The following is a 23280-nucleotide window of genomic DNA, read 5'->3' on the forward strand; positions in this document are numbered from 1 at the left end:
CAACTGCCATAATCTAGTTGATATTTACAGAACCCAATAATTACAAAGTACACATTGTACAATACAATGTACAGAAAGTACACTTGATATGTTCACCAAGTCAAAAACTTTTAGGGATCTTTTAACACCATGCACCTTGTATTTTCTATACGGTGAATCGTGAGTAAAGCAGCTAATGGTTATCACAATTTACTACTTGCTCGGATTATGCCAATATTTTTTGAGGGTCAAATAACTGCTATTTCCATTTACAAATATGTATACTGTATTAAAAATAGTCAAAAATTCTTATAAATATGACATTTATTTCAGGTGAAAAAATATTCAGAGCCTCATAAACAGCCCAAGACTCCAAAGAACAAACATGAACGATATTTCCCAAAAGGCGGAGGTAAGTCTCCAAAGTGAAAAAAAGCAAATGAGGGAAATGTGGGGTTGATGATAGAATTGCTGAGAGGGAAGTTGTTTGGTGGAAAGGAAATATTCAGGAGTTCATAATTAATAACATCAAGTACAGATGGACAGCAAGCAGAGAGATAGTGGCTGGTTTGGGGCCAGTGATTTCACTTCCCTTCTAAGGCAGGAGGCATGATTTGTGAATGACAGTACAGCGAATGTATTGGCTAGCATCTTGAGTACAATTTTAAGTATCTTTTTTGTTGTTGTTGCAGTTCGCTGGGGCCGGGTTTGAACCCGCCACCCTCGGTATACGGGGCCGGTGCCCTACTCACTGAGCCATAGGCACCACCCCAATTTTAAATATCTTGATAACCATTAGAAATTATTCTTTTAGTATTTTAAAAAAATGTTCGCCCTATACTCACAGGGAGAAGATAATTCACTCTCAGGCGAAAAGATTTTTCTTAGCTTTTTCCTGGTTCTTGGCTGTAGGTACTGAGGTTGTAGTCAGAAGAGCTCAGCTGCTGACACTCAACATTATAAAGTTAGAAAACTCAAATGGTCAATGACACATGGTAGATTACAAAGTATGGGCTGGGCAGGGTGTGGTGGCTCACGCCTGTAATCTCAGCACTCTGGGATGCCAAGGGAGATGGATTACTTGAGCTCAGGAGTTCAAGACCAGCCTGAGCAAGAGTGAGATCCTGTTTCTACTAATAATAGAAAAACTAGCCCAGCATTGTGGTGGGCGCCTATGGTCCTAGCTACTTGGGAGGCTGAAGCAAGAGGATCTCTTCAACCCAGGAGCTTGAGGTTGTTGTGAGCTATGATGATGCCACAACAGTCTACCCAGGGTGACAGAGTGAGACTCTGTCTCCAAAAAAATAAAAGTCTGGGCTGGGTTTGCAATAGATTAATTAAGCAATTGGCCATTTTTCACTAGGAGAAAGAGATCAGTATTCTGAGGCACTGAAGTTTTATTTACTGAACTGCTTTTAGAGATTGGGTTAATTTTCAAAATGATGGAAATAGTTTGTTTTCCAAATGTTAGAGAAAATCTTTCCTCCAGTTTTCTATCACATTCCTTTTGGGAAAGGTCTTTTCCCATTTGGGAATTTTCTTTTTAAAGACCATCCCACCAGGCTTGGTGGCTCATGCCTATAATCCTAATGCTCTGGGAGGTGAAGGCAGGTGAATCATTAGAGTTTAAGAGCTGGAGACCAGCCTGAGCAAGAATGAAACCTGGTCTCTAAAAATAGCCAGGCGTTGTGGTAGGTGCCTAGAGTTCCAGCTACTCAGGAGACTAACGCAGGGGATCACTTGAGCCCAAGAGTTTGAGGTTGCTGTGAGCTGTGATGCCACCTCACTACCGAGGGCCACGAAGTCAGAGTCTGTCTTAAAAAAAAAAAAAAATTAAGGGTGGTGCCTGTGGCTCAGTGAGTAGGGCACCGGCCCCATATACTGAAGGTGGTGGGTTCAAACCTGGCCCCAGCCAAACTGCAACCAAAAACAGCTGGGCATTGTGGCCGGCACCTGTAGTCATCCCAGCTACTCCGGAGGCTGAGGCAAGAGTATTACCTAAGCCCAAGAGCTGGAAGTTGCTGTGACCTGTGATGCCACGGCACTCTACCAAGGCCAACAAAGTGAGACTTTGTCTCTGAAAAAAATTAAAAATTAAAAATTAAATAAAGCCCATCCTACATGGAATGATACAGTCATCACACCCATTTCTGACATGATTTAAGGGAGTTATATTCGGGGAGCACAACAGTAGTGACAACATAAATCACTGTGCACACACACCTTGGGACGCCTCAGCCACAAATGGGGAGTATAAAATTGGCCTTTAGTTTTACTTACATTAAACATAGTAATGGAAATCAACAAGTATGCAATAGGTGAGTTAGACTTTAAACTTTAAAAACTTTTGCTTTGTTTTCAACTTTGCCTAATTTTCTGAAATTAAACTGGGTACCTTTTTTTTTTTTTCTATGTTGCCCTTGGTAGAGTGCAGTGGCTTCACAGCTCACAGCAACCTCCAACTCCTGGGGTTAGGCGATTCTCTTACCTCAGCCTCCTGAGTAGCTGTGACTACAGGCACACACCACAACACCTGGCTATTTTTAGAGATGGGGTCTCACTCTTGCTCAGTCTGGTCTCAAACTCGAGAGCTCAGTTGATCGGCCCACCTCAGCCTCCCAAAGTGCTAGGATTACAGGAGTAAGCCACCACACTCAGCCTTACAGGTTGTTTTTAAATTAGAATTTAGTATCTGATTTTTATATCTTAGTGGTCTTCAGCTTCCATGGAACACTACTTACTTTTTAGTAAGTATCTAATCAGGTTGTGGTGGTTCAAATTAAGGTTTCAAAGTCATTTCTATTTTCTGTTTCAATAATTTTTTTATATTTGTTTATTCTCATCTATCTTTACCTAATTTCTTATCTTTTTAAAACTTTCTTCTCTTTATTTTCTTCTAATTAAGATTCTGCTTTCTTCATCCAAACCTATCCCAAAAACCTATGTGCCAAAACTTGGCAAAGGTGATGTAAAGGATAAGTTTGAAGCCATGCAGAGAGCCAGGGAAGAAAGAAATCAAAGGCGATCTAGAGATGAAAAGCAAAGAAGAAAAGAACAATATATTAGAGAGAGAGAATGGAACAGGAGAAAGCAGGAGGTTATTTTATTTATTTAATTTTACTTTATTCTTGTGAAACTATTTTCATTTTTGAAATTTACATTTTATTATTCACATAATCATATTTATATAAACTATAATTTAAAATACTTTTCTGTGTTTGTAAGCTATTGTAAATTCTGCATATACTATAATTTAGCCTAATTTTTAGACTTGGGCTCATATTAATTTATATTATTATCTAGATTAAAGAAATACTTGCTTCTGATGATGAGGAAGCCCTGTCTGCTAAGGTGGAAAAGGCTTACGTCCCAAAGTTAATAGGTAAGAACCTTGAGGGGTCAATTGTAAATTAAATGGCAAAAAAAGAACCGTAACAAAGTATCAAACTTTTTTTTTTCTTTTTGCATATTCTTAGGAACTGTTAAAGGTAAATTTGCTGAAATGGAGAAACAAAGACAAGAGGAACAAAGGAAAAGAACAGACGAGGAACGAAAACGCAGAATTGAGCAGGACATGCTAGAAAAGAGGAAAATAGAGCGTGAATTAGCTAAAAGGGCTGAGCAGGTACCACCACCACATATCAAGTTGGCGTTTGTTTCTGAAACTAATTGTGCAAAGTAGAACTAATCAGTATGTTGCCTAATTAAAATACTTTAATACAACATAAAGCTATTAAGTAGCAGCTAACCTGGAAACAAGCCTTAAGTAAAAATATGTAATATTGGATACCTACAAAGATAAGGGCAGAATGTGCCTAGGTGAAGACAGAATAGTGACAAGGTTTTCGTCATATATAATCTGAGCATTCTGTCCACATTTCCTCACATTGTCCACATGGCTATTTTTCTTGACCTATTAGAGGATTCTACAAAGATGTAAGGTTACTTTCACAACCTATCTACCAGCACCTAAGAAAACACCAGTCCTTTCAGGGCAATACTTTTAAATACTGGATTTTTGAAGCACTCTTTGAATGCCTTATGTCTTTTGTGTGCCCTTCAGTTTCCAATACCTTTCTAAAAAGAAAAGTGACAGCAGAAGGAAAGCACCTGCTGCACTTACAGGCCAAGGAATCTGTTTCCCTGGCTTTGCAGACAGCCACGCCTATGGGACACATGGCCACTAGTGTGGTGGCATAGGATGACATATGCCTGGTGAACTATAAAAAAGAATGAGAATTTTCTTTTCTTTTTTTTTTTTTTGTGGTGGCTGGGTTTGAACCCGCCACCTCCGGCATATGGGACCGGTGCCCCACTCCTAGAGCCACAGGTGCCGCCCAAGAATGAGAATTTTCTATATTTTATTATTTTGTGCCTTCTTATCTGAAGAAAGTATGCTATACACTTTACTACTACCTCTTCTCGTTACTAAAGATAGCATTAATTTTGTAATAAAATTTCATAGGAGCTAAAATTTTAATGTAGGAGAATTATAAATTATATATCATAAATATAAAATATCTAGACATGTAATTATAGTTGTAACATAATTATATCATACATTATAAAATAAGGAAACAAAATTATAGTAAAATATATAACGTGGTGTTTGGCAGAAAGCATTGAGCATGTACATGGGATTTGTCTAGTTCTCTTAAATCTTGTGTCCTTTTTCGGTAGTGATTATTCCCTAGACCAGTGTTTTTCAACCTTCTTTTATCTCATGGCATACTTGAACCTATAGTTAAACTTCCACAGCATTCTTAAATTATTTTGATCCAAAAAAGAGTAAAAAAAAAAAAAAGAATATATTCACTGCGCTTTGAACTTCTTTTGAAAATAATTTAATTAATACTCTTTTTTAGTTTGAGAGCCAGAAAGTCTCACTCTCTCACCCTGGGGTTGCCTGCTGTGGCATCATCATAGCTCACGGTAACCCCAGGCTCCTGGGCTCAAGCATCCTTCCGCTTCAGCCTCCCAAGCAGCTGGAACTACAGGCTCCCACCTTGACATCCAGAAAGTTATTCTATTTTTTAGCAGAGATGAGGTCTCACTTTTGCTCAGGCTGGTCTCGAATTCCTGAGCTCAGGCAATCTACCAGCCTCCCTGCGTGCCAGGATTATTATAGGCATAAGCCACTGAGCCTGGCCTCAAATATAATTTATTATATCTTTAAATACAAGGAGTGGAGGATGGGATAGGTAGTTAAGAAGAGTCTTCTTGTTTTTGTTTGTAGAGACAGGAGTTCTCTGTTACCGAGGCTGGAGGACAGTAGCTCCATCATAGCTGACGATAGCCTACAGTTCCTGGGCTCAGGTGATCTTCTTGGTTTAGCCCCCCACAAAGCTAGACTACAGGAATGTGCCACCACGCTTGACTCCCCCTACCCACTTTTTTTTTTGGTAGAAGCAGAATCTCATTGTGTTGTCCAGGCTGGTCTTAAACTCCTGGCTTTAAGTGATACTCCTGCCAGCCTCCCAAAGTGCTGGGATTACAAGTGTGAGCCACTGCACTCAGTTCAAGAAGAGTCTTTTTTTCCTTTTTTCTTTTTTTTTTTTTGACACAGAGTCTCACTATGTTGCCGGGCCTGCCAAACAACAATGACGGCTGCAACCAAAAAATAGCAGGGCGTTGTGGTAGGCGCCTGTAATCCCAGCTACTTGGGAGGCGGAGGCAGGAGAATCGCTTGAGCCCACGAGTTGGAGGTTGCTGTGAGCTGTGATGCCATGGCTCTTTACCCAGGAGGACAGCTTGGGGCTCTGTCTCAAAAAAAAAAAAAAAAAAAAAAGGATTCCTGAGTCAGGGGAATCAGTTGAAAATCTTGTTGACCTCCCAGTTTATCAGAATTTTGTTAGAATCAAATGCCAGTAAAATTTGAGGAAGAACCTTGATTTGGTATTATTTGGTCATATTCGAGGCTACCCCGATGGGCAAAGTTAAAGCCTGTCTACTTAGAAAGAGAGATGTTATTGGTGAGGGAGGGGATGTTGGAAAGAGAGGGTAGGAAAGGAAGTGGGTTGAGAAGGAGCAAACACAGTTTCCTTTCCATAAAGCAAAACATACAGTTGGTAAGCAACTCTTCAATGGTAGCTTCTGAACATCAGTATTATAATTAAATTGATTATCTGTTCTCTATTAATATGCTGACACCATATCCACTTAGACAAACTTATTTTTTTCTTGTTTGTTGGAGGAAAAAAGTATTCTATCTTTGTTGTTTGGGTAACAGCTTAAAATGAGCAAAGAAGGGCTTGGCACAGTGATTATGGCACCGGCCCCATGCATCGAGGCTGGCAGGTTAGAACCCAGCCCGGGCCAGCTAAACAACAATGACAACTGCAACAACAACAAAAAAATAGCCAGGTGTTGTGGTGGGCGCCTGTAGTCCCAGCTACTTGGGAGAAGAGGCAAGAGAATCGCTTAAGCCCAAGAGTTTGAGGTTGCTGTGAGGCTGTGACATCATGGTATTCTACTTAGGGCGACAGCTTGAGACTCTTTTCTCAAAAAATGTTTTTTTCTTAGTGTAATAAATCTTTCAATAAAACCATCACATTTACATAGGAAATCAATATTAATATTAACAAGGAATTCTGTAACAAAATTATTCTGAAAAAAATAAGTTATTTTGTAGTGTACACTTTGTCGCCCTCAGTAGAGTGCTGGTGCTGTCACAGCTCACAGCAACCTCCAGCTCTTGGGCTTAGGCAATTCTCTTGCCTCAGCCTCCCAAGTAGCTGGGACTACAGGTGCTCACCACAACGCCCAGCAATTTTTGTTGTTGTTGTTGTTGTTTCAGTTTGCCAGGGGCTGGATTCGAACCTGCCACCCTCTGTATATGGGGCCGGTGCCCTACTGACTGAGCCACAGGCACCGCCCTAGATTTATTTTTAATAAACTGCTCAGAGTGATTTAATTTTCAGAAATTGGGTACTCAGGTTCTTAGGCTAGGCCTGGTGGATCATACCTGTAATCTCAGCACTTTGGGAGGCCAAGGCAGGAGGATTGCTTGAGGCCAGGAGTTGGAGACCAGCTTGGGAAACATGGGGAGAATCTATCACTACAAAATATAAAAATAAATAAAGAAATTAGTCAGGCATGGTGGCATATGCCTTTGTTTTTTGTTTTGTTTTGTTTTTTTGTTTTGAGACAGAGTCTCACTTTTTTGCCCTCAGCAGAGTGCTCTGGTGTTATAGCTCACAGCAACCTCAAATTCTTGGTCTCAAGCAATCCTCTTGCTTTAGCCTTCCGAGTAGCTGGGACTACAGGTGCCCACCACAGTACCTGGCTATTTTTAGAGACAAGGTCTCTGTGTCAGGCTGGTCTTGAACCCATGAGCTCAGGCAATTCACCTGCCTCGGCCTCCCAAGTGCTGGGATTATAGGTGTGAGCCATGGAGAGCCAGGCCCAGCATGTGCCTGGTGTCCTGACTACCCAGGGATCTCTTGAGCCTCGGAGTTCAAGGCCACAGTGAGCTATGATTGTACCACTACTCTCTAGCTTAGGTGACAGAGTGAGACCTTGTCTCAAAAAAAAAAAAAAAAAGGAAAGAAACTGACTATACTAATAAAATGTATTTTTCTTTTTTTTTTTTTTGAGAACAGAGTCTCAAGCTGTTGCCCTGGGTAGAGTGCTGTGAATTTACAGTTCACAGCAACCTCAAACTCTTGGGCTTAAGTGATTCTCTTGCCTCAGCCCCCCAAATAGGTGGGACTACAGGCGCCTGCCACAATGCCTGGCTATTTTTTGTTGTTTTTACAGTAGTCATTATTATTTTAGCTGGCCTGGGCCACATTCGAACCTGCCAGCTGTGGTGTACGTGGGAGGCACCCTACACACTGAGCTATGGTGCTGCCAATAAAATGTATTATTTCTTCTGAGAATATAGAAAAGAAAAGTGGGAACATGAGAGATTTAGCCAGCCCAGTCCCTACATGAGCCAGAGTACAACAAAATTCCCTTAGTCTGTATAACAAACTACTTCCGGATTCTTTTATTGGTTTTAAAAATCAAATTAAAACAATAAACAATCTGAATTCAAAACAAAGAAAAAACCCCAATCTGAATTCTTACTCTCTAATGGTTCCCATTTTCCCATTGCTTATGTTTTCTTTCCTGAGATCTCAAATATTGTTTTATTTAAATAACATATCTTCTCTCAATTCTCAGTTTTTAAGAACTGTACCTTAGCCTTCCCTCAGGCAAACCTAATGGTGATTCTTATGCGTAATGGCCAAATTGAGCTCCCACTTTTTAAATTAGTCTCTTTCCTTCTTAAATCTGATCAAGATACAGAGAAAACATGACTACCAGGATTATTTTTCCTTCTACACTAGCCTACATCTTTTACCACACTTTATTTATTTATTTTTTTGTTGTTGTAGAGACAGAGTCTCACTGTACCGCCCTCGGGTAGAGTGCGGTGGCGTCACACGGCTCACAGCAACCTCTAACTCTTGGGCTTACGCGATTCTCTTGCCTCAGCCTCCCAAGCAGCTGGGACTACAGGCGCCCGCCACAAAGCCCGGCTATTTTTTTTTTGTTGCAGTTTGGCCGGGGCTGGGTTTGAACCCGCCACCCTCGGCATATGGGGCTGGCGCCCTACTCACTGAGCCATAGGCGCCGCCCTTACCACACTTTATAATTGTGTAAGTTCTACTTTTGTCAGAGATTTATGTTTTAAAATGTAATAATGACGATTTTTTGATTGCTAATGATAGGTTATCCTTTTGCTGGGACAGAGACAGAGAATGGAGAGATGTTTCTATAAGTATCAGTTTTAATTTCTAATTAAATTAATAATTGCTGCTTATAAGCTCACAGCCTGGTCATAAGCGTTTGATCCATTATTCAATTTCCAGGTTTATAAAGGTAGGCTTTATCTTAATTTTTTCTTAATATAGTGTTTCCTGGATATTGATATGGTGTCAATATGCAAAAACTAATATACAGTTTAACCTCCCTTTAAAAAGGATACATTTGCCTAATTTGGAACAACATAAAATATTTCTAAAATTATAAATTAAAAATTTTAATGTAAGTACAACACAATTACTTTTCAATTGTATGTTTAAAAGACAAAAGCAAAAATCTGATGTAATGTAATGGTATGAAATTCTCATTCAATAGATTGAGGACATAAACAATACGGGAACTGAATCAGCGTCAGAGGTAAACAGATACTTCCTTTCATGAAACATTCACCTAAAATGATCTGATTCACAGATTCTTTTAATCTAAGAAAAAAAGGGCTTTTATTTTACTCTTTTTATTATAAATACAGCAATAACAACAAAAAAGACAGATGTAGGTTTTTCAAAGCAAGATCATACTTTTACCCTTAAAAACACTGGAGTGTTTTTAAAGAAAAGTATGTTTTACCTTCATGTAATCATTAGATTAGAAAGTCAAGTCTCTTTAGTCTCAGTTGGGATATTCTGCCTAGACTATGTGTTTCTTGATATGTGTTACTAACAGGGGAGATCGTTGAAAACTAACACTTTTTCTTCTTATCATTTCTCTTCTTTCTTTATCAGATTCCCTGAGAATGTGTGTTTTGCTTTTCACCTACTAGCACAGAGTGTAGTATCTATTATCATGAAGAAATATTCAAAAACCACAAACATTTTAGTCATCCTTTGTAATCTAACAGAATAAGTTAAAAATTAATCAAACAATTTGATGGTGCACCTAAAACTATAGCCACATAAATTGAGAGCAACTTTTAAGGGCGTGTGTTATATTTTATAACTCTTCTCCTTAGTTTTGGAAAAAGATAGGGTCAACAATAGATTATGAAATAAAATTAAAATGAATTTTTAAAAATTCAAAATATTTTAAAAGGATCAAGTACTGAAGAGTTTTATCTGTAAAAATATAAATGTTTATATTATCTGCAATATAATTGTTTATATTAAATAAATCACTTGAAGATACTATGGTTTTTTTCTCACTAAATATTAGTTTTATTAAGTATATAAAAGACTGGATGGAGAAAAACCATACGAAGAAACTTTTTGCGTGTTTAAACTGCATCTATCCACCATCAAATTGATTTAGCATATACTCACATGCACATCACCTTTGTGAGGTTGGTGCATGGAGCATTAAATTCAGGCACTATCACTGCAGTTTTCTTATCTGAACAGCTGTATTAACTCCACCTTCTGGGAAACAGAATGCTTCTTGAACCTTATCAGCAATGAATTTCAATAAGATTGACTCAGAATGCACAATGGATTTAGAGGAGATATTTAATAGTAATCTGTAAAAAAAATACTTTTTCATTCTTCTTATAACATGGATGGCAAAGTAGTGGAATTCACCAATGACGGAGGTAAAGCCCCATGAAATCTGAATTTTGATTAAGAAGAAATTACACTAATTATCTATCTTATAAAATAGGAAGGAGATGATTCACTACTAATCACGGTAGTCCCTGTCAAATCATACAAAACATCTGGGAAAATGAAAAAGAATTTTGAGGATCTAGAAAAAGAACGAGAGGAAAAAGAGAGGCTCAAGTGTGAAGAGGACAGAAGAGTAAGATGTGAAGGACAACTCCAGTCTCTCAGAGAAGCAGCCTGTCTGTCACTGGCCATGGTAACCTTGTTTAAGGACTAAGTCAAGGCAGTTAAGTGAGTTAGCAGCATTCCCCTTGATGACTAAAAGGCGGGTTTTTTTCTTAATGTTTTCTTAGGAGGATGAAATGGAAAGTGAGGCAAAAAAAGAATCCCTTTCTCCTGGAAAACTGAAACTAACTTTTGAAGAACTGGAACGACAAAGACAAGACAACCGAAAAAGGCAAGCTGAGGAGGAAGCAAGGCAGCGCCTGCAAGAAGAGAGGCGAGCTTTCCAAGAAGCAAAGCGGCAGACGGTATGGGCAGGAGCCGCACATTAGCGTCAGGGAAGGCAGCTGGCTTTACAGAAATTCGCTACTATGAATTCAAAAGGATTTTAAATAGAAAAGGGCCTGACTTTGAAATTATATTCATGTTTCACATAGAAGATAAATCTGTATTATTTTCTTGTTCCTCCTTTGGGATATTTTACTTAAAATGCTTTAAATGGGTGGCGCCTGTGGCTCAGTCGGTAGGGCGCCGGCCCCATATACCGAGGGTGGCGGGTTCGAACCCGCCCCGGCCAAACTGCAACCAAAAAATAGCCGGGCGTTGTGGCGGGTGCCTGTAGTCCCAGCTACTCGGGAGGCTGAGGCAAGAGAATCGCTTAAGCCCAGGAGTTGGAGGTTGCTGTGAGCTGTGTGAGGCCACAGCACTCCACCAAGGGCGATAAAGTGAGACTCTGTCTCTACAAAAAAAAAAAAAAGAGAAAAAAAAATGCTTTAAATTTTTAATATTAAAAATTGTTATTAATAGGCTCGGCATCTGTGGCTCAAGCTGCTAAGGCGCCAGCCACGTACGCCTGAGCTGGCGGGTTCAAATCCAGCCCAGGCCGCCAAAACAACAATGACGGCTGCAACCAAAAACTAGCCAGGCGTTGTGGCAGGCGCCTGTCCCAGCTACTTGGGAGATGGAGGCAGGAGAATCGCTTGAGCCCAGGAGTTGGAGGTTGCTGTGAGCTGTGATGCCACAGCACTCTACCCAGGGCAACAGCTTGAGGCTCTGTCTCAAAAAAAAAAAAAAAATTATTAATATACAAATATGCAAAATAATTACTTAATGAACCTGGTTTCTCTTCCTCTGTTAGTTAAGCCTGAAATGTATTTAACGACACGGGGGAAGAGACATTTTTAAGTCTAACTGTAAGTGTACTTGGCTTTAGTCCAGTTTTTCACATATTTGAACATATTAAAATAACAGTTAATTATGAAATATGCAGTTGACCCTGTAAGGGTGTGCGTGTATGTGCCTGCACGTTTGTATAGATATTTATATGTAGCGTGGTGGTTAAAAGCATGGCTTTTGGAGCCAGATTGCCTAGATTCAGTTATTAACCATTTATTAACTGCATAATCATGGACAAGTTATTTCAAATCTCTACGCTTTTGTTTCTTCATTCTTTTTTTTTTGTAGAGACAGAGTCTCACTTTATGGCCCTCGGTAGAGTGCCGTGGCCTCACACAGCTCACAGCAACCTCCAACTCCTGGGCTTAAGTGATTCTCTTGCCTCAGCCTCCCGAGTAGCTGGGACTACAGGCGCCTGCCACAACGCCCGGCTACATTCTTTTTTTTTTTTTAAAGACAGTATGTGGGCCTGGCACCCATAGCTCTGTGGTTAGGGCTCCAGACACATGAACAGGGGCTGGTGGGTTCGAACCCAGCCTGGGCCTGCTAAAAACAAAAAATAGCTGGGCGTTGTGGCGGGCGCCTATAGTCCCAGCTACTTGGGAGGCGGAGGCAGGAGAATCGCTTGAGCCCATGACTTTAAGGTTGCTGTGAGCTATGGAAAAAAAAAAGAAAGTATGTAGCTTTGCTGCCTGGGCTAGAGTGCACTGGCACATTCATAGCTCAGAGGGGCTCAAACTTCTGGGCTCAAGTGATCCTCCTACCTCAGCCTGCTAAGAAGCTAGGACTATAGACACAGATCACTACACCTGGCTAATTTTTTCATGTTTTTCTTAGAGATGGAGTCTCACTATTTTGCCCAGGTGGGTCTGAAGTTCCTGGCCTCGAGCAGTCCTCCCACCTCAGCCTTCCACAGCACTAGGATTGCAGGCATGAGAGCCACTGAATTCTGCCAGAACATTTATAACTTTTTAAGTTACCAGAACTTTTTTTGAGACAGAGTCTCACTTTGTCACCCTCGATAGAGTATCATGTCAGCATCACAGCTCACAGCAACCTCCAACTCCTGGGCTGAAGCGATTCCCTTGCCTCAGCCTCCCGAGTAGCTGGGACCACAGGCGCCCGCCACAGTGGCTGGCTATTTTTGTTGTTGTTGCAGTTGTCATTGTTCTTTAGCTGGCCTGGGCAGGGCTGGAAACCACCAGCCTTGGCGTATGTGGCTGGTGCCGCAACCACTGTGCTACAGGTGCTGAGCACAGTGCTTGAGTACATCTTTATATGGAATTTTCCAAATTTGTATATTTTATCACCTAAGACATTAAAAAGGAAGGGGATTTTGGCAAGTATATTATGGGCAGGGCCAGGAGAGGTGGCTTATGCCTATAATCCTAATACTTTGAAAGGCTAAGGTGGGAAGATTGAGTTTGGGAGTTCCAGAGATCAGCCTGAGCAGGAGCAAGACCCCATCTCTACAAAAAGTAGAAAAATTACCTAGGTGTGATGGCCTGAGCCTGTAGTCCCAGCTAGTGGAGAGGCTGAGATTAGAGGATAACTTTAGCCCAGGAGTTTGAGGTTGCAATGAGCTATGATATGATGATGCCATTATACTCTAGCCAGGCAACAAAACAAGTGTCTGTCTTAAAATAAAAAAAATATGTGTGTGTGTGTGTGTGTATAAAGAGTATTGATACACTCCTGTGTGAAGTAGTTAATTCTGTGGGTTTTTTTTTCATTTTTGTTTTTGTTTTTTGAGACAGAGTCCTATTATGTCACCCTCGGTAGAGTGCTGTAGCATCACAGCTTACAGCAACCTCAAACTCTTGGGCTTAAGTGATTCTCTTGCCTCAGCTTCCCAAGTAGTTGGAACTACAGGCACCTGCCACAATGTCCAGCTATTTTTTTTTTAAACAGAGTCTAACTTTATCGCCATCAGTAGAGTGCCGTGGCATCACACAGCTTATGGTAGCCTCCAACTCCTGGTCTTAGGTGATTCTCTTGCCTCAGCCTCCCGAAAAGCTGGGACTACAGCGCCCACCACAACACCCGGCTATTTTTTTGTTGCAGTTTGTCCGGGGCCTGGCTCGAACCCGCCACCCTCGGTATATGGGGCCAGCACCCTACCCACTGAGCCACAGGCACCACCCAATGTCCAGCTATTTTTTTGGTTGCAGTTGTCATTATTTAGCAGGCCAGGGCTGGGTTTGAACCCGCCTGCCTCAGTGTACATGGCCAGCGCCCTAACCATTGAGCTACGGGTGCTGAGTCTAATTCTGTGTTTTTTGATTAGTAATTCATTTCTGTTTTTGATGAATCTCAATTCTCAGTAATGAATTATTTCTTCGGTTAGGAAAATGAAGAGGAAGGAAACCCAGACACAGAAACAATTTCAAAATATTGCCCAGGTAAACTCAAACTCAGTTTTGAAGAAATGGAAAGGCGAAGGAGAGAAGAGGAACAAAGGAAAGCAGGGGAAGAAGCCAGGAGGAGGATAGAGGAAGAACGGAAGGCATTTGCTGCAGCCAGGAGAGGCATGGTAAGGAGAACCTAGCTGGTGAATGCCACCAGAATTCAGCTTTTAAAGTATGTTAACGGAAATTATTAGGCCTTGGGGAACATCCTATTATTCCTGCAATCTGGGCCAAGAGTAGAAATGGCAAATCAATTTTTTGGTCTCCCATGGAATACCAGTTGGTTGAAGTTATCTGCTCCAGTCTTGTGTTGAGAAGGCTATGATCAAATTGCCATGCCTGGCATAAAGGACTGAATACTATCTTCCTTCTCTAAGAAGGCATGTTTTCCAGACTCAGTGTCTAATAAGCAGGGAGCCCTCTCCCCTCACTTTTCTTTCTTTCTTTTTTGGAGACAGAGCCTCAAGCTGTTGCCCTGGGTAGAGTGCCATGGCATCACAGCTCATAGCAAACTCCAACTCTTGGACTTAAGCGATTCTCTTGCCTCTGCCTCCCAAGTAGCTGGGACTACAGGTGCACACCACAACGCCTGGCTATTTTTTTTTGTAGAGACAGAGTCTCACTTTATCGCCCTCAGTAGAGTGCCGTGGCGTCACACAGTTCACAGCAACCTCCAAATCCTCGGGCTTAGGTGATTCTCTTGACTCAGCCTCCCAAGTAGCTGGGACTACAGGCACCTGCCACAACACCCGGCTATTTTTTTGTTGCAGTTTGGCCGGGGCTGGGTTTGAACCTGCCACCCTCGGCATATGGGGCCGGCGCCCTACCCGCTGAGCCACAGGCGCCGCCCCAACGCCTGGCTATTTTTTAGTTGTAGTTGTCATTGTTGTTTGGCAAGCCTGGGCTGGATTTGAACCTGCCAGCTCCAGTGTAGGTGGCTGGCGCTCTAGCTACTGAGCTATAGGCACCGAGCCAATATTATTTCTTTAAAGTCAGCCTGATTGCAAATAAACAAAAAAAATTATAGTACTAAGAGTGATTTTGGCTTGATTATGATGTGAACCCAGACTGTGACGGGTTCTCATTCACTCTCCCAAGACCATGATTTAAGTGAAATATTCTATTTCAGTTATCAGAATGGAGATTCACTTTCTTTTTTTTTTTTTCTGTAGAGACAGAGTTTCACTTTATGGCCCTCGGTAGAGTGCCATGGCATCATACAGCTCAAAGCAACCTCCAACTCCTGGGCTTAAGCGATTCTCTTGCCTCAGCCTCCCGAGTAGCTGGGACTACAGGCACCTGCCACAACGCCCGGCTATTTTTTTTTTTTTTGGTTGCAGTTCAGCCGGGGCTGGGTTTGAACCCGCCACCCTCGGTATATGGGGCCGGCGCCTTACCGACTGAGCCACAGGCGCCGCCCAAGATTCACTTTCAATTCAATTAAAAGGGTCCTCAATATTAGAAAATGTTAATGTCTAATTCAAATTACTCTTAGTATAAACTAAGTTTGTTCACTGAAATGGAAAATAGTTACCATTTCTTCCATAACCACAAAATATGTCAGTCTTAGGTTTTCTAATAATCTCTCCCTTTGAAGTCTCCTGGTTTTTAGTTCACTGTGAAATCTTTCTATTCAAGACATCCTAGTTTCTTCAATAAATATTCCCTTTTTAGTAGGTATAATTTCAACAAGATAAAAGAATTATTTTCAATAGGTAGAAGATGATGACTTCCCAGAGATGTATAAAACATTCTCTCAAGAATCTCTCACACCAGGAAAACTGGAAATTAATTTTGAAGAATTATTAAAACAAAAAATGGAAGAGGAAAAACGACGAACAGAGGAGGAACGGAAGCATAAGCTAGAAATGGAGAAACAGGAGTTTGAACAACTAAGACAAGAGATGGGAGAGGTAAGACTCTAAGAACTATCTGTCACCATGCCCTTGTCCCAGCTGCTCAGGAGGATCACCTGAACCCAGAAGTTCAAGGCTTCAGTGAACATACCACTTCAGCCTGGGCAACAGAGCAAGATCCTTTCTCTTAAAGAAAAAAAAATGGATATCTACTTACATTCCTATTTATTAAGCTAAATATATAGGTTGCAAGTGACTGAGATGTTACTAGTTCTTAAGTAAATATTTCCTCCTATTTATGTCAGAATTAGGTGAAAGTACATCATGTTTGAGAACAGTTGTGTTCTAAGGTACTTAATATACCCATTTATACTTATTTTCCTTGAAACAAAGACTTAAACTGATAAATTTAATTAATGTAAAACTACAGGAGTACCACAGGCCCTAATAGAGTCATCAGTTTGGCAAGTCTTTGAATTATGTTATTTTTCTAGGTTATTCTAAGATGTGACTTTGAGCCTGTTAAGTATCTTTGTATTGAAATGAACACATACTGAACAGGTGTGTATCTTTGTATTGAAATGAACACATGCACACAAAGTGCACGCTTCATCGGCATGTACCTTGTGCTTGTGCCCAGAACCATTCAGAAGGGCCCAGTGTTTGGGGTTTAGGCTGGAGGCTGCTCTCTTGAAATTCACATTATCTTTGAATCTATGTGTTGTATGTAAATAGAAGCTGATTGGACAACGGGCCATGCCCTAAGACATGGGAACCTGGGCTCACCCAGGGCCTTCTGTTTCCTTGACTCCCTGGGATGGGTTCTCAGCAGCCTTCTCCCCAAGACCCTGCCTAACCACCTCCTTTCAGCACCCAGACGATGTGGTTCTCTATCTGGGTGGTCTGGATTGTGTGGGCAGCAGAAGGGAGAAAAAAGGGTTCCAGGTGAGGTGGTCCACGCCTGTAATCCTAGCTCTCTGGAAGACAGAGGCAGGAGGATAACTTGAGATCAGGAGTTTGAGACCAGCTTGAGCAAGAGTGAGACTGTCTCTACTAAAAATAGAAAGAGTAGCCAGGTGTGGTGGCATATTCCTGTGGTCCCAGCTCTCCTAGCTACTTGGGAGGAACACTTGAGCCCAGAGTTTGAGGTTGTAGTGAGCTATAATTATGTCACTGCACTCTAGCTGTGTGACACAGCAAGGCAAAAGAGGACCTGCATTTACCCTTACCTTGGGCCTCTGGTGGGGACGAGGCCATATACAATACGGTGAGGGAAAATGAGGGTCTATAACTTGGATCACGGTGGGCAGCAACTGTCCAGACTCGGACTGGCAGGCAGAGCCACTTGTTTGGTGGGTGACTTAGAAGGGTCCTCTTACCAACCTCTAGGAGTCCTGTGGATACCTACACAGACTGCAATCTCTTGAAGTTGCCTGTTTGTAGCTGTCGAGGTAGTGGGCCTGTTGGGAGTTTTATTTCTCTGCCCTGACTGTGGCTGGCAAATTGTCTAGCTGGCATGGAGAATACGTGCACCTGTCACATTTGGCGATTAAGATGACTCAACCTACTGTTTTCAAGCTGTGTAGCAAGCCCATTCCAAGATCACTACACTGTATTAGCTTTATTAGTTCAATCATTAATTTTGAACAGAACAATTTATAGAACACTGTGATGTGTATCATAAATTTGTTAGTTTCTTGTATTTTGAGTTGGCTATTTTCACCTACACAGTCTGAAAAGTGGTAGTAGGATAAAGGAATGTTTTATTTTCCCCCTTTAAGGCTCATGTCACATCACCCACTGCGACGGTCCCCTTTCCCACATTTTTAAACCTGCCTAGATAGAACACTAGGTCTTCTCCAGGAAAAGTATACTATGAATATTTGCAATAGTTTACTATTCCAAATGGCAGGATTAGGGCTTAGTGTAGTGAAGTCCCTTTTAAAGTACTAGTAATGGTAAATTACTTTGAAGTCAGGGAGAAGGAACCTGAAAAAAAGAAAAAGATAAAATGGAATAAAGAACTGGAGCCCAATCTTGGCTCTCTCATTTCTATCTTTCCTGGCAGAATATATAATTAAGTAAACTACCGATATGTAGAGAAACATAGGGATTTTTACCAGACTGTATCTTCAGAAATGCTTCTTACAGCTTGAATACTGTAAGATTACCACAAAATAAAAAATAGGTATTTTAGATAAATTCTGGCTGTTTAGCAATGAAGAAAATCATATCCAGCTCAGTGCCCATAGTTCAGTGGTTAGGGCGCCAGCCATATACACTGGGACTTGTTGTGGGTTTGAACCTGGCCCAGGCCAGCTAAATAATGACAATTGCAACCAAAAAATAGCCGGGTGTTGTGGTTGGTGCCTGTAATCCCAGCTACTTGGGAGGCTGAGGCAAGGAGAATCGTTTAAGCCAAAGAGTTTAAGGTTGCTGTGAGCTGTAATGACATAGCACTCTACCCAGGGTTACAGCTTGAGACTGTCAAAAAAAAAAAAAAAAGAAAGAAAATCATACCCAGCGCGTTATTGAGGTTGTTGTGAGCTGTAATGACATAGCATTCTACCCAGGGTTACAGCTTGGGACTGTCAAAAAAAAAAAAAAAAAAAAAAAAAAAGAAAATTATACCCAGCACGTTAAGCAACTTGGTAAAAGGCCACATGGTATTAGAGCCAGAGCCAGAACTCACATCTAGCTCCTAGTCCAATGTTCTTATAATTCTATTTCTTTACCTTCCCTTAACAAAGGTCTTCCTACAATTCATAGTAAAAACTAATCTTGCCATGCTTATTTTAGTATTAGGTTATCCCAGAAAATATTTTAAACAGGATGTTTTCTAAAGCCCTAAATTTGTAACAATACTCTTACTTAGTAAAAGTGGACATTGCATTTAGGGAAAAGGTTATTTAAGCTTTATTTTTGGCTTTACTAAAAAATGATAAATACTTTTTGGATGGTTTATTGTACAAAGTAACTTGCTGATATTCAACATAAAAAAACCTAATTTTTTTGAAGGAAGAGGAAGAAAGTGAAACCTTTGGATTGAGCAGAGAATATGAAGAATTAATCAAATTAAAAAGGAGTGGCTCTATTCAGGCTAAAAATCTGAAAAGCAAATTTGAAAAAATTGGACAGTTGTCTGAAAAAGAAATACAGAAAAAGATAGAAGAAGAACGCGCAAGGAGGAGAGCAGTTGACCTTGAAATTAAAGAGAGAGAAGCAGAAAACTTCCATGAGGTATCAAGATTTACATTTAATATAGTTACTGTATAGTAATGATAATGAACAGAAATAACTTTGGCTTTGAAATAACTTTTAGTACCTACAATTAACGACTGGCGCACATAGTAATCTGGGAAATAAACAGCACGTTAATCTTAAAGAGACTTTGACAGACTTCCACACTCCAGCACTGTTTCAAAATAAACTTTATTAGTTTAAAACCCTGCAGTGAACATCAAATGGTTCAAAAATACTAATTGAGATATAGTCTAGTTGAACTGGTGGAACCAGCAAATGTGAGTTAAACTCCAGAGATTATTCATACTAACTTATAGATGAGGCCTATAAAGTTTATATGACCTGCTTCCCAGCAATAATTTGGTGAAAGAGCCTAAATGAGAATTCTGATGACATGAAGTACCTTTATATATAAAGAAGGCAATCACTGACCTGTAAGGTAAACAGGTTCAAAAGACAAGGTGGCTCTGTACCCCACAGCACAGTGGTTACAGCGCTAGCCATATACACTGAGGCTGGAGGGTTCAAATCTGGCCTGGGCCAGCTAAACAATGACAACTGCAACAAAAAAAAATAGCCGTGGGGCAAGAGAATCACTGCTAAGCCCACTAGTTTGAGGGTGCTGTGAGCTGTGATGCCACGATGTCATAGCACTCTACCGAGGGAGAACTTGTGAGACTGTCTCAAAAAAAAAAAGAAAAAAAGAAAAAAGAAAAGAGAATGTAAGGAAAGGTTCACTGAGTAATGGGTGATAGGATATAAAGTTGCAGAAGTAGGTTGTGTCTAGTTGATGTAGAGCTTTTTTAACCTTGTAGGGACTATGATCTGGAAAACGTTAATAATGAAATTTTTAGGACAGAGTAACAAAAAACTTATTGTTTAGGGTGGTGCCTGTGGCTCAATGAGTAGGGCACCAGCCCCATATACTGAGGGTGGAGAGTTCAAACCTGGCCCCAAAGTGAAACAAAAAAAATAGCCGGGCATTGTGGTGGGTGCCTGTAGTCCCAGCTTCTTGGGAGGCTGAGGCAAGAGAATCGCCTAAGCCCAGGATCTGGAGGTTGCTGTGAGCTGTGACGCCATAGCACTCTACCAAGGGTGATAAAGTGAGACTCTGTCTCTAAAAAACAAAACAAAAAAACCCTAATTGTTTATTAAATTCACAGAGGATGAACTTAAAGATAGGCACAAAGGCATGAAGCTGAGGCCAGTGGAGAAAAATGGACCTAATTCAACAGAACTGGGTAATAGGTCACTTTTGGCAGGTGGTTGGTGAGGGACCTTCAGTATTACCAGGGAACTAGATGATGCTACAGAGAAATCAATCATATTTGGAAAGGTGGAGTGAATAAATTGTTTTGACCATGTGAAGTCTGAGCTATATTTAGATAAGGTAAAGGCGGTCTAAAACAGGTCCTGAGCTCAGGTCAGAGGCAAGAGCACTGATTTTAACCTTTATGGATAATAGCTGTAAGTATAGTAGATGAGGTAACTTAGAAATAGTTGGAAGGTGAATGATAAAACCCTGGAGAACACAATTATTTAGTGGATGGACAGCCAAATCAGTGGAGATACAGAGGTAAATGTGTCACAGAAGATAAAGAAAACAGGCTGGGTATGGTGGCTCAAGCCTGTAACCCTAGCACTCTGGAAAGCTGAGACAGGTGCATTGCCTGAGCTCAGGAGTTTGAAACCATCCTGAGCAAAAGACCAAGAGCAGAGTTGTGGTGGGTTCCTGTAGTCCCAGTTACTCAGAAGGCTGAGGCAAGATCACTTGAGGCCAACAGTTGGAGGTTGCTGTGAGCTAGGATGCCACCACACTCTACCCAGGGTGACAGAGTGAGACTGTCTCAAAAAAAAAAAAAAAAAAAAAAGATAAAGGTCAATCAGTATGCATTTCTTTTTTTGGTGAAAGGTAGTAAAACCTCAGAATAGTCATGCTTACCCTACAAAATATGTAGGCAAGATAAGAATAAGGTGACCTCTTGTTTTTTTTTTTTTTTGGCCGGGGCTGGGTTTGAACCTGCCACCTCCGGCATATGGGACTGGTGCCCTACTCCTTGAGCCACAGGCGCCGCCCAGGTGACCTCTTGTTTTATTGCCTCTTTTGTAAATGAATGTGAGATGAGGACATGGCTGAACTCCTCCCTGTATTCAAGATAACATGAATGGTGATTCCCATGCAGGACATTAAAAGTCACTCCTATCCTATCTTCCTGGATGAAAGGTCACTGAAAATAGTCCTTTTTTTTTTTTTGAGACAGTCTCACTTGGTCACCATCAGTAGAGTGCCATGGCATCTTAGCTTACAGCAACTTCAAACTCTTGGGCTCAAGAGATACTCTTGCCTTAGCCTGACTACAGGCACAACACCTGGCTATTTTTAGAGACAGGAATCTCGCTCCAGCTCATGCTGGTCTCAAACTCAGGCAATCCGTCCTCGTTGGCCTCCCAGAGTGCTAGGATTACAGGCGTGGGAGCTCCCATGCCTGGCCTGAAAACAATCTGTGAAGACTATTGTGTTCATGGCCAGGCATGGGGCTCACCCTGTAACCTGGCACTCTGGGAAGCAAAGGCAGGGGGATGGGAATTAAAGATGAGCGTGAGCAAGAGCAAGACCGCTTCTCTGTTAAGAGTGGAAAAATCAGCTAGGCGTTGTGGCAGGCACCTATAGTCCCAGCTAATCAGGAGGCTGAGGCAGGAAGATCACTTGAGGCCAGGATTTTGAGGTTGCTGTGAACTAGGTTGACAGCATAGCATTCTAGCCTGAGTAACAGAGTAAGACGGTCTCAAAACAAAGAAATCCAGTATTGTTAACATAGTTTTGGTAAGTGCAATCAATTTCTAATGTAGGACCGCACAATTTGAACCTCTACAGCAGTCCTCCCTCTTGAAATCAGATCTTTTCTCTACTTTCCGCCTTTAGAAAATGTCCATGTTTAACACATCTCCCTGCCTCACTCTCCCAAGTAGCCAGGACTATAGAAACGAGCTGCTACTCTACCAGCATCAAATTTCCGATTTTCCAAATACAGGTTTCAAGCAGCTAAATGAAGCCACACATTTGCAAAGGCTTCTGCTAATACCCAGAAGGCAAGTTATTAATGGAAAGGGACTTAGAATTACAGTTGTATATGTTGAAATACCCTATCTTGAAGGTTCATTTGGTAGACAACAAACTGCATATGTGAAGAAGTCCTGTTTTTAAGTCTCAGAGAAGCCTGTTGGGCTAAAACTACAGTAAACAAACAAATGTTTAACATGTATTTTTCTTAGTTTATCTTTCAGACAGTATATAAAAATCTGATTCAGGAGAACCAGAAAAAACTATCCAACTTCCTTTTACCCCCTTCTACTCCTTTCACTGGAATTGAGGTACAACTCCTCAAGCTGATGTGAAACACCCCCGAACCAAGATTTTTCTAATAGGCAACCTACATCTTGTTTCAAAATTTCCCTTTCGTTGGATGTAGTACTCTGAAAGTTTCCCCACAGTATTATATGAAAATGGTGAGATTTACACAGAAATCCACAAAAGCCAAAGTAGTTTAAAAAACCAAGAGTTGACTACGACTAAAGTACTTTAGAAACCAAGACAGCATTAACCTCTATAAAATTGTTCTCGAAAGCCAGCACTGACATCACTACCAAATTAGCCTTTTCCCTGACTAACACTATTTGATATTTGACACTGTGCTCTGTAATTACTCCCTTAATTATTTCCATGGCTTCCAACTCTTATCCTTGCAGTGGGTCTCAACCCTGCTAATGCCACGGCCCTGAATAGTTACTGTGGGTCGTGGCCCACAGGTTGAGAACCGCTGCTTAAATGGATGACTCACATATTTCACCTTAATGGCTTCTCCATGTTTTAACCATTGCCCCTTTCAAATTGTTTTCACCTGTACACATTCTTCTCTGCATTTGTAGTAAATGTGAACCACGAAGTGTGAAAAAACAGAAAAGAAACATTTCTCATGTCATGTAGTAGCACGAAAAGTAGTAAGGAGTGTCTTGTTAGAAGAGTATTTCAATTAAGAGAATGCTTCATAAACA

The 23280-nt window shown here is 41.0% G+C and overlaps 1 protein-coding gene across 9 annotated transcripts in view; it reads left to right on the top strand.

Annotated features, from left to right (window-relative positions):
- NEXN (nexilin F-actin binding protein) overlaps positions 1–23280 on the top strand; it is a 40153-nt gene that overhangs the window by 15210 nt on the left and 1663 nt on the right. For 3 of the 9 annotated variants that reach the window (XM_053592374.1, XM_053592372.1, XM_053592371.1), the window contains exons 2-11: positions 313–391; positions 2885–3076; positions 3283–3361; positions 3456–3604; positions 9106–9147; positions 10381–10578; positions 10676–10852; positions 14068–14253; positions 15844–16041; positions 19003–19224. In XM_053592374.1, the coding sequence (XP_053448349.1) occupies positions 365–391; positions 2885–3076; positions 3283–3361; positions 3456–3604; positions 9106–9147; positions 10381–10578; positions 10676–10852; positions 14068–14253; positions 15844–16041; positions 19003–19224 (1470 nt within the window). In that variant the 5' untranslated portion in view covers positions 313–364. The remainder of the gene's footprint in view (positions 1–312; positions 392–2884; positions 3077–3282; positions 3362–3455; positions 3605–9105; positions 9148–10380; positions 10579–10675; positions 10853–14067; positions 14254–15843; positions 16042–19002; positions 19225–23280) is intronic. The other 6 variants (XM_053592375.1, XM_053592376.1, XM_053592377.1 and 3 more) reach the window with 5 other exon arrangements.

This window comes from Nycticebus coucang, chromosome 5 (assembly GCF_027406575.1).
Source record: "Nycticebus coucang isolate mNycCou1 chromosome 5, mNycCou1.pri, whole genome shotgun sequence".
Classification (NCBI taxonomy): domain Eukaryota; kingdom Metazoa; phylum Chordata; class Mammalia; order Primates; family Lorisidae; genus Nycticebus; species Nycticebus coucang.